Source organism: Diprion similis, chromosome 3 (genome assembly GCF_021155765.1).
Source record: "Diprion similis isolate iyDipSimi1 chromosome 3, iyDipSimi1.1, whole genome shotgun sequence".
Classification (NCBI taxonomy): domain Eukaryota; kingdom Metazoa; phylum Arthropoda; class Insecta; order Hymenoptera; family Diprionidae; genus Diprion; species Diprion similis.
In genome coordinates this window covers 770,437-788,991 of record NC_060107.1, presented here as the reverse complement: position 1 = coordinate 788,991, position 18,555 = coordinate 770,437, and the positions used below count along the sequence as shown (strand labels likewise).

The following is an 18,555-nucleotide window of genomic DNA, read 5'->3' as shown; positions in this document are numbered from 1 at the left end:
CTGACTAGCCAGGCAGATCTTTCTTTGCGGTTTAATATGCGTTCGATGCCCCGCCCAAGCCGTTTGCCGTAGCCTCCAAGAGCGATGATGATTAGAAAATAACGCCACGGAAAGTCACGCGAGAGGAAATATGATGCGTAAAAAATGCACATGCATGGCAGAACGACGGAGATCAATTAATAATGATACCGCGATATACTCGTGGAATGGTGGTAACTGACTTTCGAATTGGGTTAAAACTGTTGAAGGTGATTTAATTACTCTTATCAGAAATCGCTACAAACTTTCCTGACCGGCAGAAACTGAGAGTGAAGGAAAGCGCCATTGACAGTGACCGTGTTACGATTGCCAGAGATCGCTTATTTGCGTCTAGTCATGCTTATCGGTGATTATTATCGGTGAAATCTGCAGCTGCAGCAGCCTGGCGATGAAAGTGTCTTGCAAGTAGAGGCCATTCGCTTAGTTAGGTACATGTTAGTACAATAAACGTTTGACAAACCGCATCGCAGTCATCATCGTTGCGTGATTCGAGGCTGGCTTTATTGGAAGGCCTGTCAAGTCCACGAACTGCGATACCCACTCGTTTTCCATCACTTTATCGAGCGTTGCCCTATGGAAGAGCCGACGAGGAAGGATCGAAAGTGAAACTCCTCGTTTGGATCACATCAATGCAACTCGACTATAACGAGATCGGCGACACGACTCAGAAACTCGATCGTTGCTCGAGGCGCGATTTTCTAAGGATGAAAGGGAAACTGATGTTTGCCTGGCACGCTTGAGGTACGGAATGGTAAACACATAATTGCGAAATTATTGATTGAAAGGGAAATTGCAGAATTATCTTGAAACTATTTATTATCCACAAATTCTTGTATGTTGCCTATGACAGTAATACCAAAACTATGTATAACAGTGAATTCTTGATGAAGTCACTCGCTCCTCATGAATATAATAATTTATTTACTCTCTCAATCGGTAGTATATAAATCGATAAATTATAATTAAATACATGTACATAGTTCATTTTTAATATTAGTGAATCGAAGTTCCCAGCTATTTCAGACCTCTCCATTCTTCCTGAGGAATCGCCGCCAGCTTGGAATGATCTTCCGCAGTGTCCGCGATCCTCAGAATTGAAGCTGGTGACGAAACTTGACGATGAAAAACAAGATCACGTGACGGAATCTTGTCTATGAAGACTGATTTGACAAATTTTCTACGAATCTTCATTTCCTCTTTACGATTCATTGGAAGGTTAACCGATTGCTGTTTCACTTCACCGGAAGCAGAATTATCCCGAAGCTGCAAAAACGTGCCATTCCCAGAAGCAGACTGTTTTCCGTCATCCGCGACACCCGTGTTGACCGTGGTCTTCATCTTGGCATCACGTCCATCGTCAGCGACTTCTTTAGGTTTCCCCAAGGACAGAGGAGGATAAATCGGTAGATCAACTAGGTTCTCCACCGGCCATCGAGCCACCGGAAGCTTGTCATGATTTGGCGCCACGAGATGCTCGGCAGGAAGAATGTCGAACTCTGTTGGCCGAATATTTTTAAGACTCTGGACGTTCTGTTTAAAAACCGTAGGATGGTTTTCATTCCTGATGAAATGGGGGGATTTGACCTTGAAGGTAGGTCTATTGCTAGGACGATCAGGGGATTGGTCTGTGAGCGGCCTTCCATTGAAACTCGAGTGGATCGATCCCCTCATTCGAATGGTAGGAAAGGTCGTAAATTTTTGGAATTTCGCTTTTCCAGGATAAGAAAACGACGCTTCCGGATGACGAGGATGTTCGAAGTCAGTGTTGTCCTGAATTTCGTTCAAGATCCCCGCGGTTTTCCCTGGCATGAGGAGGTGCACCGTCACGTGATCCGCAGCCTCGTTATCCGACGGCTCCAACAAGCGGACGTAAACTTTTTCACCAATCCCTGACATTTTGAGAGGACCAATCAATGGTCCCAATGATTCGTGGCGTTCACCGAACACGTGGCTAAACAATCCTTGCTTTGGTGCCAGACGAAAGGCCGGCTCCAGAAGTACAGCGTCAAACTTATTCGGTCCGCTAACGAATAATCTACGAATTTGTTGGGATTTCCCGACGAAAGGTAGTTTCGGTGTCTGAGAGGATCTGCCACTTAGGGCGAAAGGCTTTCCTTGTCTCAAAGTAGCAGAAATCCTCGGTTTTCGTGAGTTCCTCGCTGCTCTGAATGTGCTTGGATGCTTTCTCAAATTCGTCGGATTCCCATCTCTCGATGCGAAGATCCGACCTTCGTCACGCTCTGTTTCAGATCCGATCGATACCTCTGCAGTCAGTCTACGATGAATCGTGAAAATTATAGCAACAGCTAGAAGCGTTAAGTGTCAAGGATCGTTTCGTGACAGTGGAAGGTTTCGGGCATTTACCTTGTCGGTCTATTTCCTACCGCCATCACTGAATACAGCAGGAACGCAGCCGTGACCTATAATTTATGAAGCAATTAATTCCACGCCTTAAGCATCACGTAACCAATAATCGAATTTTCGGAAAATACTATCCGGATTAAAATTTCCTTTGAAGATTTATCAATTTCGTGAAATCGGAAGATTCAAGCGTGTGAAATTCTCACCGTTGGGATTAAGATGATCTTCATGACACCTTGCAATCCTAGACGCTGCGTATTCAGGCACGTCACTCGCGAATGATCCGGGCAACCGAACTATCGCGGGATTTGATTTTGCTCCATGTATTTAAAGGCTTCAGTTGAACTTGATCTGTTAACTGGATTATATGCAGAACTCGCCCCGAGACAAATCTGGTTTTCCGTTTCTTCTGAAAACTTGTTAGAACGCCGTTTCTACTGACGACTTCGTTAGCGTAGCAGAACGTGATCTCAGTAGCATGCCTGACATGTATGCGCATACACGCTTCTTACCGCCTAACAAGGGACGAGGTGAAAAACTGTCGCACGCGTCATCGGGAGCTAAGCTACTTGTGGAGGGCGGAAGTGGCGACTACACCTATAAGTGTGGAGCCCAGGCTACGTGCGAGACTTGTTAAATTGATGTGCAATGAAGACATCTGCTGAGGTATCGACGAACTCGGGATGCAATCCGATACTCACGTCTATAAAGTTTCGTTCCGTGACCAATATTGCATTTTTCATTCAATTTACTTGTATAATAAAATGTAGAACTGTCTTATAACAAGGACATTCGAATTGGACTCATTTCACTCGACTATAATTATGTTCTTTTAACAGTTGATAGAGTCCGCTTACCGCAAAAAGGGCAAACAAGTCTCTACTAATTCCACTGCAGACAATGGTGGAACAATTTACATAGAGTACATACGCTGTAATTATTGCAGGAAGAGCCGGCTGATCTCTAGACAGTAATGACGACGCAGATTAGAAAATGCAAGTATTCTCGCTCGCATCCGAGCTGCTATAAAAGGAATCGTAAAAAGAGAAGTTCATCGACCGGATGAAAGTTGAAGTTTTCATTTCTCTTCAGATTGTACGAGACGCTCGTCTTGATCCTAGGATCAGTCTATTTTCGATCAGACTAGTTGTGGATTGGTTATTGATCATGATTATGGAGGGGATGCTGAATTCGGATTGTGGGATTACAGCGATTGTTCGGATTTTTTGGTATGTGGTTGTGTTTGTATGTATATTTTTCGTTTCTTACATTGCGAGTAAAATGTTTATAAGACAGCTAATATTTATCATTTAAATTAGTCAAAATTGAACCGTCGCTTTCCGTCGAACCTAAAGCCGTACGCTGCACCGTTTGGAGCACCAACAAGGGCCGGATTTCGATACTGGTTGAAGGAACCATGCAGATGAGGTGGCCTCGCAGCTCCTTGTTCCTCCTTCTGGGTACCTCTGAGGTAGAAAGCCTCAAACTGGCCTTCTGGGAGTAAAATGTCCTTCAACGAATCGTCCTGAGGGTCATAGGCAAAGACTATCGCCACGAAGAGCAACATGCCTATCTGAAATTATTCGAATCTTCAGCAGATTTGTGAATAAAATCATTTTTAAGAGTGTATCGTTAAACGTTACTGTGATACCTACGTTAAATGGTACGTGATTGATCATGATTGAGCTGCTCAAACGAAGGCACTGGAGTATATGTGGAACTCGGTAAAAATTATGCGATAACACGTTCACTAAACGATTAAAAAACAGTCAAACACAATACACGATGATATTCACGGTAAACTGGTGAGGTTATAAGTTGCAAGGGCAGCTTTGGGTTGAGCTGCTAAGCGTAAAAATTCCAGCGTTACGTATCGAGCAGGTTCACTTGCGAAGGCAGTTAAAGTCGCCGAACGACCGAGGAAAAGTGAAAGCTGATACCGCCTGTCGGCCTGCCCACTTCTCTGGCAGCCTCGTGTTGAACTATCAGATGTGAAGGGGAAAACACATTCACACAATCGCTTAGTAGGCACGGAGCACCAATGCAGAGGTAGCGTATTCGTTCAAACCCAGTTCGATAATCAAGTGCAGCGGACTGACAATAAGAAATTGTTATAAATGATCGTGAAATTTTTTGAAGATATTGTAAAGTAAAATAATATATGGAATAAAAGTGGGAAATGTAATCACATCGTGAAAAATTATTTCATGCAGCAGGAGAAAAACCCGGTTTACAGATGTGATATACTTTCGCTTCTTAGCACTCGTTGTGCATATATTGCACTAATCAACAAGCAGAATTATTAAAAATCATTCCGAAAAGAAAATGTTGAGCACCGGAGATCGTCAAACTTTTGGACGATCAGAAATTCTCATTTTTCCTCGGCAAGAGTAGTGAGAATTATGGGGTTCTGGTTAACAATAGTAGAATGCGACAACATGATTGTATGGCAGGTGGTCTTTGAGTTCATGAAGAACCGACTAATAAGATAGACTACAGGAATCGAATTGAATAAGATAAAATATGAGGAAAGAGCAGTGCAATATGCATAATTACTTTAAGCAGAATACGACAAATATTATAGAAGACAATTATTTTTGCAGGTTGTAAGTATAGTTCAAGTTCTGTCCAGCACATAGGTGCAACGTATTTCTGCAGGATACAATTTGTATGATATGATATTGCTACATTTCATGTAACCTGAATTTGAATAAATAAATAAATAAATTTCCCCGTATATTCATCGTATTTTCCCAACTGTTGGTCCTACGCTATTTTGAATGCCTCCCTTGCAATCGTTGGAAATGCGTTTGCTGCTGGTCCTCTGATATCTCTGATGTCTTTTATGCATTCCTAAGGTTCGAATGAGTCAACAACGAGTCATACGAATCCATGCTGTGATTAAAAATTTTGTGCTAAAGAAAGTAACGCTAACCCCTTTGGATTTTCACTAAAAATTTGTACGTTTTTGTAAACGCTAGAATCAATTCTTTAATGCCCTATATCGACGTAATTTATCGAGAGGAATCGATTCCGCACAGTCCGAATACGCTGCGAGCAACGTATCGAGAGTTACAGCTGAAAAATGAAAGATTTCCTTCGTCATTCCGCTACTGTTAATGCCACGCTCTTTTCGATGCTTTTGTCGGATTCCTAAGGGTCAAATTAGTAGAAAAAGGGTCGTGCAAAACGATTCTGAGGCAAAAAATTTCCGAGCTCTAAAAATCGCAAAGAAGAAAGGCTAACCCCTTTGGATTTTTTCAGTCGAAATTTGGCCGATTTTTAAGGAGAGTTAAATTAATTTTTTGATGTCCTATAGCGACGTAATTTTTCGAGAGGAATCGATTGCGCGCAGTCCGAATACGCTGCGAGCAACGTATCGAGAGTTACAGCTGAAAAACGAAAATTTTCCTTTGTAATTCCGCTACTGTTGATGCCACGCTCTTTTCGATGCTTTTTTCGGATTCCTGAGGGTCCAATTAGTGAAAAAAGGGTCCTGCAAAACGATTCTAAGGCAAAAAATTTCCGAGCTCTAAAAATCGCAAAAAAGGAAGGCTAACCCCTTTGGATTTTTTCAGTCGAAATTTGGCCGATTTTGAAGAAGAGTTGAATTAATTTTTTGATGCACTATAGCGACGTAATTTTTCGAGAGGAATCGATTGCGCGCAGTCCGAATACGCTGCGAGCAACGTATCGAGAGTTACAGCTGAAAAACGAAAAATTTCCTTCGTAATTCCGCTACTGTTGATGCCACGCTCTTTTCGATGCTTTTTTCGGATTCCTGAGGGTCCAAATAGTAGAAAAAGGGTCCTGCAAAACGATTCTGAGGCAAAAAATTTCCGAGCTCTGAAAATCGCAAAAAAGGAAGGCTAACCCCTTTGGATTTTTTCAGTCGAAATTTGGTCGATTTTGAAGAAGAGTTAAATTAATTCTTTTATGTCCTATATCGACGTAATTTTTCGAGAGGAATCGATTGCGCGCAGTCCGAATACGCCGCGAGCAACGTATCGAGAGTGACAGCTGAAAAACGAAAAATTTCCTTCGTAATTCCGCTACTGTTGATGCCACGCTCTTTTCGATGCTTTTTTCGGATTCCTGAGGGTCCAATTAGTGGAAAAAGGGTCCTGCAAAACGATTCTGAGGCAAAAAATTTCCGAGCTCTGAAAATCGCAAAAAAGGAAGGCTAACCCCTTTGGATTTTTTCAGTCGAAATTTGGCCGATTTTGAAGAAGAGTTAAATTAATTTTTCAATGTCCTATATCGACGTAATTTTTCGAGAGGAATCGATTCCGCGCAGTCCGAATACGCTGCGAGCAACGTATCGAGAGTAACAGCTGAAAAACGAGAAATTTTCTTTGTAATTCCGCTACTGTTGATGCCACGCTCTTTTCGATGCTTTTTTCGGAATCCTGAGGGTCCAATTAGTGGAAAAAGGGTCCTGCAAAACGATTCTGAGGCAAAAAGTTTCCGAGCTCTGAAAATCGCAAAAAAGGAAGGCTAACCCCTTTGGATTTTTTCAGTCAAAATTTTGCCGATTTTGAAGAAGAGTTAAATTAATTTTTCAATGTCCTATATCGACGTAATTTTTCGAGAGGAATCGATTGCGCGCAGTCCGAATACGCTGCGAGCAACGTATCGAGAGTTACAGCTGAAAAACGAAAAATTTTCTTTGTAATTCCGCCACTGTTGATGCTACGCTCTTTTCGATGGTTTTTTCGGATTCCTGAGGGTCCAAATAGTGGAAAAAGGGTCCTGCAAAACGATTCTGAGGCAAAAAGTTTCCGAGCTCTGAAAATCGCAAAAAAGGAAGGCTAACCCCTTTGGATTTTTTCAGTCGAAATTTGGCCGATTTTGAAGAAGAGTTAAATTAATTTTTCAATGTCGTATATCGACGTAATTTTTCGAGAGGAATCGATTGCGCGCAGTCCGAATACGCTGCGAGCAACGTATCGAGAGTTACGGCTGAAAAACGAAAATTTTCCTTTGTAATTCCGCTACTGTTGATGCCACGCTCTTTTCGATGCTTTTTTCGGAATCCTGAGGGTCCAATTAGTGGAAAAAGGGTCCTGCAAAACGATTCTGAGGCAAAAAGTTTCCGAGCTCTGAAAATCGCAAAAAAGGAAGGCTAACCCCTTTGGATTTTTTCAATCAAAATTTGACCGATTTTGGAGAATAGTTTAATTGATTCTTCGATGCCCTATATCGACGTAATTTTTCGAAAGGAATCGATTGCGCGCAGTCCGAATACGCTGCGAACAACGTATCGAGAGTTACAGCTGAAAAACGAAAAATTTCCTTTGTAATTCCGCTACTGTTGATGCCACGCTCTTTTCGATGCTTTTTTCGGATTCCTGAGGGTCCAATAAGTGGAAAAAGGGTCCTGCAAAACGATTCTGAGGCAAAAAATTTCCGAGCTCTGAAAATCGCAAAAAAGGAAGGCTAACCCCTTTGGATTTTTTCAGTCGAAATTTTGCCGATTTTGAAGAAGAGTTAAATTAATTCTTTGATGTCCTATATCGACGTAATTTTTCGAGAGGAATCGATTGCGCGCAGTCCGAATACGCTGCGAGCAACGTATCGAGAGTTACAGCTGAAAAATGAAAGATTTCCTTCGTTATTTCGCTACTGTTGATGCCACGCTCTTTTCGATGTTTTTTTCGGATTCCTGAGGGTCCAATTAGTGGAAAAAGGGTCCTGCAAAACGATTCTGAGGCAAAAAATTTCCGAGCTCTGAAAATCGCAAAAAAGGAAGGCTAACCCCTTTGGATTTTTTCAGTCGAAATTTGGTCGATTTTGAAGAAGAGTTAAATTAATTCTTTGATGTCCTATATCGACGTAATTTTTCGAGAGGAATCGATTGCGCGCAGTCCGAATACGCCGCGAGCAACGTATCGAGAGTTACAGCTGAAAAACGAAAAATTTCCTTCGTAATTCCGCTACTGTTGATGCCACGCTCTTTTCGATGCTTTTTTCGGATTCCTGAGGGTCCAATTAGTGGAAAAAGGGTCCTGCAAAACGATTCTGAGGCAAAAAGTTTCCGAGCTCTGAAAATCGCAAAAAAGGAAGGCTAACCCCTTTGGATTTTTTCAGTCGAAATTTGGCCGATTTTGAAGAAGAGTTGAATTAATTTTTCAATGTCCTATATCGACGTAATTTTTCGAGAGGAATCGATTGCGCGCAGTCCGAATACGCTGCGAGCAACGTATCGAGAGTTACAGCTGAAAAACGAAAATTTTTCTTCGTAATTCCGCTACTGTTGATGCCACGCTCTTTTCGATGCTTTTTTCGGATTCCTGAGGGTCCAATTAGTGGAAAAAGGGTCCTGCAAAACGATTCTGAGGCAAAAAGTTTCCGAGCTCTGAAAATCGCAAAAAAGGAAGGCTAACCCCTTTGGATTTTTTCAGTCGAAATTTTGCCGATTTTGAAGAAGAGTTGAATTAATTTTTCAATGTCCTATATCGACGTAATTTTTCGAGAGGAATCGATTGCGCGCAGTCCGAATACGCTGCGAGCAACGTATCGAGAGTTGCAGCTGAAAAACGAAAAATTTCCTTTGTAATTCCGCTACTGTTGATGCCACGCTCTTTTCGATGCTTTTTTCGGATTCCTGAGGGTCCAATTAGTGGAAAAAGGGTCCTGCAAAACGATTCTGAGGCAAAAAGTTTCTGAACTCTAAAAATCGCAAAAAAGGAAGGCTAACCCCTTTGGATTTTTTCAGTCGAAATTTGACCGATTTTGAAGAGGAGTTAAATTAATTTTTTGATGTCCTATATCGACGTAATTTTTCGAGAGGAATCGATTGCGCGCAGTCCGAATACGCTGCGAACAACGTATCGAGAGTTACAGCTGAAAAACGAAAAATTTCCTTTGTAATTCCGCTACTGTTGATGCCACGCTCTTTTCGATGCTTTTTTCGGATTCCTGAGGGTCCAAATAGTGGAAAAAGGGTCCTGCGAAACGATTCTGAGGCAAAAAATTTCCGAGCTCTGAAAATCGCAAAAAAGGAAGGCTAACCCCTTTGGATTTTTTCAGTCGAAATTTTGCCGATTTTGAAGAAGAGTTAAATTAATTCTTTGATGTCCTATATCGACGTAATTTTTCGAGAGGAATCGATTGCGCGCAGTCCGAATACGCTGCGAGCAACGTATCGAGAGTTACAGCTGAAAAATGAAAGATTTCCTTCGTTATTTCGCTACTGTTGATGCCACGCTCTTTTCGATGTTTTTTTCGGATTCCTGAGGGTCCAATTAGTGGAAAAAGGGTCCTGCAAAACGATTCTGAGGCAAAAAATTTCCGAGCTCTGAAAATCGCAAAAAAGGAAGGCTAACCCCTTTGGATTTTTTCAGTCGAAATTTGGTCGATTTTGAAGAAGAGTTAAATTAATTCTTTGATGTCCTATATCGACGTAATTTTTCGAGAGGAATCGATTGCGCGCAGTCCGAATACGCTGCGAGCAACGTATCGAGAGTTACAGCTGAAAAACGAAAAATTTTCTTTGTAATTCCGCCACTGTTGATGCTACGCTCTTTTCGATGGTTTTTTCGGATTCCTGAGGGTCCAAATAGTGGAAAAAGGGTCCTGCAAAACGATTCTGAGGCAAAAAGTTTCCGAGCTCTGAAAATCGCAAAAAAGGAAGGCTAACCCCTTTGGATTTTTTCAGTCGAAATTTGGCCGATTTTGAAGAAGAGTTAAATTAATTTTTCAATGTCGTATATCGACGTAATTTTTCGAGAGGAATCGATTGCGCGCAGTCCGAATACGCTGCGAGCAACGTATCGAGAGTTACAGCTGAAAAACGAAAAATTTCCTTTGTAATTCCGCTACTGTTGATGCCACGCTCTTTTCGATGCTTTTTTCGGATTCCTGAGGGTCCAATTAGTGGAAAAAGGGTCCTGCAAAACGATTCTGAGGCAAAAAGTTTCCGAGCTCTGAAAATCGCAAAAAAGGAAGGCTAACCCCTTTGGATTTTTTCAGTCGAAATTTTGCCAAATTTGAAGAAGAGTTGAATTAATTTTTCAATGTCCTATATCGACGTAATTTTTCGAGAGGAATCGATTGCGCGCAGTCCGAATACGCTGCGAGCAACGTATCGAGAGTTGCAGCTGAAAAACGAAAAATTTCTTTGGAATTCCGCTACTGTTGATGCCACGCTCTTTTCGATGCTTTTTTCGGATTCCAGAGGGTCCAATTAGTGCAAAAAGGGTCCTGCAAAACGATTCTGAGGCAAAAAGTTTCTGAGCTCTAAAAATCGCAAAAAAGGAAGGCTAACCCCTTTGGATTTTTTCAGTCGAAATTTGACCGATTTTGAAGAGGAGTTAAATTAATTTTTTGATGTCCTATATCGACGTAATTTTTCGAGAGGAATCGATTGCGCGCAGTCCGAATACGCTGCGAGCAACGTATCGAGAGTTACAGCTGAAAAACGAAAATTTTTCTTCGTAATTCCGCTACTGTTGATGCCACGCTCTTTTCGATGCTTTTTTCGGATTCCTGAGGGTCCAATTAGTGGAAAAAGGGTCCTGCAAAACGATTCTGAGGCAAAAAGTTTCCGAGCTCTGAAAATCGCAAAAAAGGAAGGCTTACCCCTTTGGATTTTTTCAGTCGAAATTTTGCCGATTTTGAAGAAGAGTTGAATTAATTTTTCAATGTCCTATATCGACGTAATTTTTCGAGAGGAATCGATTGCGCGCAGTCCGAATACGCTGCGAGCAACGTATCGAGAGTTGCAGCTGAAAAACGAAAAATTTCCTTTGTAATTCCGCTACTGTTGATGCCACGCTCTTTTCGATGCTTTTTTCGGATTCCTGAGGGTCCAATTAGTGGAAAAAGGGTCCTGCAAAACGATTCTGAGGCAAAAAGTTTCTGAGCTCTAACAATCGCAAAAAAGGAAGGCTAACCCCTTTGGATTTTTTCAGTCGAAATTTGACCGATTTTGAAGAGGAGTTGAATTAATTTTTTGATGTCCTATATCGACGTAATTTTTCGAGAGGAATCGATTGCGCGCAGTCCGAATACGCTGCGAACAACGTATCGAGAGTTACAGCTGAAAAACGAAAAATTTCCTTTGTAATTCCGCTACTGTTGATGCCACGCTCTTTTCGATGCTATTTTCGGATTCCTGAGGGTCCAATTAGTGGAAAAAGGGTCCTGCAAAACGATTCTGAGGCAAAAAATTTCCGAGCTCTGAAAATCGCAAAAAAGGAAGGCTAACCCCTTTGGATTTTTTCAGTCGAAATTTTGCCGATTTTGAAGAAGAGTTAAATTAATTCTTTGATGTCCTATATCGACGTAATTTTTCGAGAGGAATCGATTGCGCGCAGTCCGAATACGCTGCGAGCAACGTATCGAGAGTTACAGCTGAAAAATGAAAGATTTCCTTCGTTATTTCGCTACTGTTGATGCCACGCTCTTTTCGATGTTTTTTTCGGATTCCTGAGGGTCCAATTAGTGGAAAAAGGGTCCTGCAAAACGATTCTGAGGCAAAAAGTTTCCGAGCTCTGAAAATCGCAAAAAAGGAAGGCTAACCCCTTTGGATTTTTTCAATCAAAATTTGACCGATTTTGGAGAATAGTTTAATTGATTCTTCGATGCCCTATATCGACGTAATTTTTCGAAAGGAATCGATTGCGCGCAGTCCGAATACGCTGCGAACAACGTATCGAGAGTTACAGCTGAAAAACGAAAAATTTCCTTTGTAATTCCGCTACTGTTGATGCCACGCTCTTTTCGATGCTTTTTTCGGATTCCTGAGGGTCCAATTAGTGGAAAAAGGGTCCTGCAAAACGATTCTGAGGCAAAAAATTTCCGAGCTCTGAAAATCGCAAAAAAGGAAGGCTAACCCCTTTGGATTTTTTCAGTCGAAATTTTGCCGATTTTGAAGAAGAGTTAAATTAATTTTTCAATGTCCTATATCGACGTAATTTTTCGAAAGGAATCGATTGCGCGCAGTCCGAATACGCTGCGAACAACGTATCGAGAGTTACAGCTGAAAAACGAAAAATTTCCTTTGTAATTCCGCTACTGTTGATGCCACGCTCTTTTCGATGCTTTCTTCGGATTCCTGAGGGTCCAATTAGTGGAAAAAGGGTCCTGCAAAACGATTCTGAGGCAAAAAATTTCCGAGCTCTGAAAATCGCAAAAAAGGAAGGCTAACCCCTTTGGATTTTTTCAGTCGAAATTTGGCCGATTTTGAAGAAGAGTTAAATTAATTCTTTGATGTCCTATATCGACGTAATTTTTCGAGAGGAATCGATTGCGCGCAGTCCGAATACGCTGCGAGCAACGTATCGAGAGTTACAGCTGAAAAACGAAAAATTTCCTTCGTAATTCCGCTACTGTTGATGCCACGCTCTTTTCGATGCTTTTTTCGGATTCCTGAGGGTCCAATTAGTGGAAAAAGGGTCCTGCAAAACGATTCTGAGGCAAAAAGTTTCCGAGCTCTGAAAATCGCAAAAAAGGAAGGCTAACCCCTTTGGATTTTTTCAGTCGAAATTTTGCCGATTTTGAAGAAGAGTTGAATTAATTTTTCAATGTCCTATATCGACGTAATTTTTCGAGAGGAATCGATTGCGCGCAGTCCGAATACGCTGCGAGCAACGTATCGAGAGTTGCAGCTGAAAAACGAAAAATTTCCTTTGTAATTCCGCTACTGTTGATGCCACGCTCTTTTCGATGCTTTTTTCGGATTCCTGAGGGTCCAATTAGTGGAAAAAGGGTCCTGCAAAACGATTCTGAGGCAAAAAGTTTCTGAGCTCTAAAAATCGCAAAAAAGGAAGGCTAACCCCTTTGGATTTTTTCAATCGAAATTTGACCGATTTTGAAGAGGAGTTAAATTAATTTTTTGATGTCCTATATCGACGTAATTTTTCGAGAGGAATCGATTGCGCGCAGTCCGAATACGCTGCGAGCAACGTATCGAGAGTTACAGCTGAAAAACGAAAAATTTTCTTTGTAATTCCGCTACTGTTGATGCCACGCTCTTTTCGATGCTTTTTTCGGATTCCTGAGGGTCCAATTAGTGGAAAAAGGGTCCTGCAAAACGATTCTGAGGCAAAAAGTTTCTGAGCTCTAAAAATCGCAAAAAAGGAAGGCTAACCCCTTTGGATTTTTTCAGTCGAAATTTGACCGATTTTGAAGAGGAGTTAAATTAATTTTTTGATGTCCTATATCGACGTAATTTTTCGAGAGGAATCGATTGCGCGCAGTCCGAATACGCTGCGAGCAACGTATCGAGAGTTACGGCTGAAAAACGAAAATTTTCCTTTGTAATTCCGCTACTGTTGATGCCACGCTCTTTTCGATGCTTTTTTCGGAATCCTGAGGGTCCAATTAGTGGAAAAAGGGTCCTGCAAAACGATTCTGAGGCAAAAAGTTTCCGAGCTCTGAAAATCGCAAAAAAGGAAGGCTAACCCCTTTGGATTTTTTCAGTCGAAATTTGGCCGATTTTGAAGAAGAGTTAAATTAATTTTTCAATGTCCTATATCGACGTAATTTTTCGAGAGGAATCTATTGCGCGCAGTCCGAATACGCTGCGAGCAACGTATCGAGAGTTACAGCTGAAAAATGAAAGATTTTCTTCGTTATTTCGCTACTGTTGATGCCACGCTCTTTTCGATGCTTTTTTCGGATTCCTGAGGGTCCAATTAGTGGATCATGTCCATGGAATTTTTCGAGATGAGACGATTGCGTGCAGTCTGAACTTGCTGTGAACAACGGATCAAAAGCAACGGCCGGAATACACAAAATTTACTACGGGTTGTTGAAGAGGTAGGGTAGAAAAATTACAGACTCACAGCTACACAGTTTCAGTTTCAGTTTATTCAATAAGCTTTAATTCTAGTACAAGTTTTCGGGTGTCACTGTATAGTTACGTTAGCAAATTGCTTAACAAAATTTTCGCCTCGTATTATTTGTGCCATTTTTGGAGGTGGTCAACATTTCATTCGAAATCAAATGTCTTATTTTTTTTGAGTTGGACTAAATGATATGATTTCCATCAACATTCACACCTTAATGCTTTCAATTCATTCGAAATATCGAACCCTTATACTTTAATAATTCACATAAATTTCATACTATAAATGACCCTGGTTATGCTACTTTAGGTATTAACCTAATGGAAAACTAGGTATCTTCTCATTTCCATTACTAAATCATTATCTGCAAACTCCAAATTTGTTTTTAAAATTGGTCAGGGATTTGAAAATCCTTTCACACTGTTGACAATCTTTCAATTATTGATTAAAATATTTGGTCTTCGTATTAAATAATTCGACCAAGTATTTGCAATTGGTTTTGCTCCTGTTTCCGTTTTTTTCGATCAGTATCCATACGTTGTCAGCCAAATGCATAGTCTGATGCGCCTAACGCCCTGTTGATAGGCCACCCATCATACGCATGAGCATATCGGATAGCCTGAGAGCTCAGTAATAAGGGCCCCGCTACATAGTATTACTGATCTGGTTCGACCGCTTCGATTTGGTCTACAAATAGGAATAGCCTATCTATGTCATTGATAACTTGCATTTGTCAATTGAATCATTTGCCCCTCGTTATCAATAATTTAATTAAGTATTCGCAATTGCTCTTGGCCCTGTTTCTAATTTTTCTGAACAGTATTCGGCGTTTTCAGTCAGATGCATCGTTTGATGCGCCTAACGCGTTGTTCATAGGCCACCCAATACACGTACTAGCATTTCGGATGCTCTTAAAGCTTTGTAACAGGGGCCCTCCCCTACATAGACTACCGAAATTGGTTCACCCGCTCCGATTTGTTATACTTATAGGAATAGTCCATCTACATCGTTGATAATTTTTAATCATAAATTCAAATACCTGCTGTCTGTATTAAAGAATCAAGCATTTGCAATTGGGTTCGCTTTTGTTTCTATTCTCTATGATCGGTATCTTTTCGTTTTCCGTCAAGTCCTTCGTCAGTGCGCCTGTCGCGCTGACGGAAGACTACCCTACATACGTAACAGTTTATTGGGTGGTCGAAAAGTTCTGTGCAGGGGCCCCGCCCGCTCTATCGTGTAGCAGATTTGGTTCATCCGTTCCAATTTGTCCTATCAATCATCTGTTATACTACCGCACCTGGTTCCACCTGTCGTTGCACCTGTCTCGAGTAGTACAAATTCTAAGAATGCACCTAGCGGCAACGACCGTAACAAGTTCATTCATCTGCCTTGTAATTAAGCCACTAATTAGGCTGACGGCAGACAGAAAACCAACAGAAGGCACCAAACATTCTGAAGTTTAAGTTTGCGACTGATCATCGATAGGTTATGAACTGTTGGCTTACAAGTTTATTATTGCTTGGCAGAAGTTAGGTTAGATTATATCATTTTCGAATACGTCATGTGAATAACAAATTTAAAAAATTTAATTGTAATATCAAGTTGCCGGTGTTTTCAATATCTAGTCCACCCTATTTTTCCACTAATAAAAATGCGATTATAATAATATAATAAACAGATGATAGCGAATAAAAAATTCGCAAATCTGATGACTAAAATAAAAAAGTTACTTTCTCTTAAATCTGATCAGTTCAAAACCAGCATCTCACATATACGATTTGCTTCATCTTTCAAAGCTTAATTATAGTTATTGATTTATGCCAGTTAAGAAATCGAAGTAAACTACCACGCCTCAGCCATCATTTTTTCAGATATTGATTTACCCTTCTGAAGTGTATAATGAACTGGTGCTTTGTTTTAGGCAGTTTATTTGTACCGGGTTTTATTAGATAAAGTTAGTGTTTGGAGAGTTAGAATTGAGTAAATATTGTGTATATGTAGCTGTAAAGTCAGCACGGTCAGTTAATTCATAATGGAGTTTCAAACTGCATTATGAATGTAGGATAAAAATCTGGTTGAATGCTTAGAGTGTTAGTTAAATATGTATATAAATACATGTTTATATATTTATAAATAACTTATACAGAATATAAATAAGAATCGAGTTTTGTCTTGGCATTTGACGGTGACGTGAAGGGTGAAAACCAGGCAATAGAAAATCTTCCAAATACAGCTTGGATGGACTTCCATCGACTGTTTCGAACCCAACGGGCTTCTTCCTTTTTGAGTTGTTCTATTCCCTACAATAAAAACCATTGGATTTGATCTACCACAATTTAAGAAATCAACAAAGTGCTGAATTATGAATTTGCATTACCGTCTCATCATTCCAAATTGCCTGTAATTGGGTACCCAGCATTACTGCAGTGAAAATAGCAAACAGAAGAGCCTCAAACGTTAGAAATAAAAGTAACACGACTGTTGCGGGGGGGCTGAATGTTGAACATTCTCTCCATTCTTGTCTAACGCAAGTGGTAAACTGTTGGACGCACAGGAATAGAGACTGCAATGATATGCCAGCAATGTAAAACTGAAAAATTCAAACATCCATTAAGCAAGCTGTGAGGTGGATAATAATTATTGATCATTTCTTGTTTGTTTCTGTTCCTTATTTTCTTTGAAATTAATAAGGGAATAGCTTTGGTAGCAAAGAAGAGGCAGAATACTTACAGTAAAAAGTACAAAGTATTTCTGATTATTTTCTCCTACGCAATTATTAACCCAAGGGCAATGGTGGTCCATCTTTCTGATACACCTGATAAGAATGGGAAAAAAAACTTAGAACAATCTGTGCAAGCCTTGAACATTAGAACTGGAATATATTTGGTGGACAAAGATCTATTGTTGAAATCTTAGAATTGAATAGCATGGTACCTTTGACAAACGGAACAATGATGAGCTCTGTCAGGTTTGATGGAACAACACTTTGGACATTTGAATATAACTTGCCCCTCTCGGAATCCCATTTGCTGAATCATCTCCTTGGTTGCGTTTCCTTTCGGAACAGCACCCTGCGAACCAGAAAAATGAAATTATCTGCATCATTCGAATCTTTGATTTGTCAAGAAGGAGGAATACAGGTAACGTACCGGATCTGTAAACATTGTCTTAAGGTGAGAAGCGAATGCCAAAATAGCTAATGACTGAAATATGGCCATGTTAAAAGTAGCGTAAAGTGTATTTACGCTTGGAATAAGGATCACTGCCATCACTACAAACTCTGCATAAATTATCAATAGCCATGTTAATATGGCACAAATAATTCCGCATATATCCTGAAATAAGTATTGGGATTGTTAAAAGAAGTTGAATTGACAACTCTATTCATTCAGCCTAATTATAGGTTTTCAATAAATGAAAACTTGCCTTGATGCACCAAAACTTTCCCCCGCAACATCTATTATGTATATCTTTTTCCCTCTGGAATGGTACGTATTCATAATCCATGGCTTCAACTGAGGCGGAAACTATTAAAATCAAACTTGCCGATCTTTTCTTATGGATAAGGAAAGCTTCATCGATACGGCCATGAGATTAACCATGATTCTTCCTGAGAATAAACGAATGAAAAAAATTAGAAAATTTTGTTTGCATTTTTTGTAAAATTACTTAAGACTAAGGACTGGTTTCAATGTTGGGTTTATGATATAGGATGCAAACAATGACTATAAAAGACTTTTTGGATCAATGTTGGCTACTGAGCAAATTCTCATATTGTACTTACTCCAAATTGCTGTTTATTTAGCACGATTTAGTCGAACCGGATTTGCATAACTGTACTTGGTATACGTGCGCTCAGGCCACGATAAAATATTTTCTTATCAAAATAACATAACCTAAAAGACATAACCGTAGGAACTAAGAAAGATTTGGCATAACCTAATACTTTTCATTCAGTCTTATTAAGCTTCAATTAAATTCCGTTACATCAGCCTTTTTTTCATAAACTAAATTGTGTCTGATTTAGGATAAGTACGGATCACCGATCAATATCACTGTTATTATTTGAAGTACGTCAATGCCTGTCACAAGCACGGCCAAGGCGTCTGTCAGGCAAGATGATAAATTCGTTGCATCACGAATTACGTAAATTATAGATACCCGACTACGCGATAGACGTACAACCGTACATCGATATCGTAGATACCAGCGACGCGACCTCAGGGTTTTGAATGTGACATGTTTCCAAAGTAAACATACCGAATAACATTTTTTCCGTATTGTCCTGTCGTAATATGAATGTAAAATAAAATACTGTTCGAAAAGGCGTAATCTGTCGAATTACGAGGCAATTTGAGAG

General features: G+C 40.3%; 3 protein-coding genes across 6 annotated transcripts; all 3 read right to left on the bottom strand.

Annotated features, from left to right (window-relative positions):
- Positions 1–1,040: 1,040 nt before the first annotated feature.
- LOC124404445 lies at positions 1,041–2,970 on the bottom strand. Its single transcript, XM_046878572.1, has 3 exons — positions 2,607–2,970; positions 2,404–2,459; positions 1,041–2,314 (listed from the first exon to the last, which is right to left on the bottom strand). The coding sequence occupies exons 1-3, from the start codon at positions 2,628–2,630 to the stop codon at positions 1,054–1,056; spliced, it is 1,341 nt and encodes a 446-aa protein (XP_046734528.1). The 5' UTR covers positions 2,631–2,970; the 3' UTR covers positions 1,041–1,053.
- A 673-nt stretch (positions 2,971–3,643) lies between these two features.
- Positions 3,644–4,189, bottom strand: LOC124404448. Its single transcript, XM_046878576.1, has 2 exons — positions 4,056–4,189; positions 3,644–3,973 (listed from the first exon to the last, which is right to left on the bottom strand). Exons 1-2 carry the CDS (start codon positions 4,077–4,079, stop codon positions 3,716–3,718), a joined length of 282 nt encoding a protein of 93 aa, XP_046734532.1. The 5' UTR covers positions 4,080–4,189; the 3' UTR covers positions 3,644–3,715.
- A 12,089-nt stretch (positions 4,190–16,278) lies between these two features.
- LOC124404396 (palmitoyltransferase ZDHHC3) lies at positions 16,279–18,388 on the bottom strand. Of its 4 annotated transcripts, none has more exons than XM_046878489.1 (7): positions 17,980–18,388; positions 17,622–17,804; positions 17,441–17,530; positions 17,130–17,266; positions 16,926–17,010; positions 16,573–16,785; positions 16,279–16,495 (listed from the first exon to the last, which is right to left on the bottom strand). In XM_046878489.1, exons 2-7 carry the CDS (start codon positions 17,700–17,702, stop codon positions 16,334–16,336), a joined length of 768 nt encoding a protein of 255 aa, XP_046734445.1. In that variant the 5' UTR covers positions 17,703–17,804; positions 17,980–18,388; the 3' UTR covers positions 16,279–16,333. The 4 variants fall into 4 exon arrangements, with proteins under 4 accessions (XP_046734445.1, XP_046734443.1, XP_046734444.1 ...); XM_046878487.1 differs by having other exon boundaries at positions 17,345–17,530; positions 17,980–18,387; XM_046878488.1 differs by having other exon boundaries at positions 17,345–17,530; positions 17,622–17,801; positions 17,980–18,387.
- Between the last annotated feature and the right edge of the window lie 167 nt (positions 18,389–18,555).

Excerpts from the sequence above, each read along its gene's own strand:
- LOC124404445 (XM_046878572.1), bottom strand. The coding sequence starts at position 2,630 with ATGAAGATCATCTTAATCCCAACG. Across the intron at positions 2,460-2,606 it reads AGATCATCTTAATCCCAACG|GTCACGGCTGCGTTCCTGCT; the intron begins GTGAGAATTTCA and ends CATAAATTATAG. Across the intron at positions 2,315-2,403 it reads GTAGGAAATAGACCGACAAG|ACTGACTGCAGAGGTATCGA; the intron begins GTAAATGCCCGA and ends GATTCATCGTAG.
- LOC124404448 (XM_046878576.1), bottom strand. The coding sequence starts at position 4,079 with ATGATCAATCACGTACCATTTAAC. Across the intron at positions 3,974-4,055 it reads TCAATCACGTACCATTTAAC|ATAGGCATGTTGCTCTTCGT; the intron begins GTAGGTATCACA and ends GAATAATTTCAG.
- LOC124404396 (XM_046878487.1), bottom strand. The coding sequence starts at position 17,702 with ATGGATTATGAATACGTACCATTCCAGAGGGAAAAAGATATACATAAT. Across the intron at positions 17,531-17,621 it reads GAAAGTTTTGGTGCATCAAG|GATATATGCGGAATTATTTG; the intron begins GCAAGTTTTCAT and ends TACTTATTTCAG. Across the intron at positions 17,267-17,344 it reads AGACAATGTTTACAGATCCG|GGTGCTGTTCCGAAAGGAAA; the intron begins GTACGTTACCTG and ends TCTGGTTCGCAG.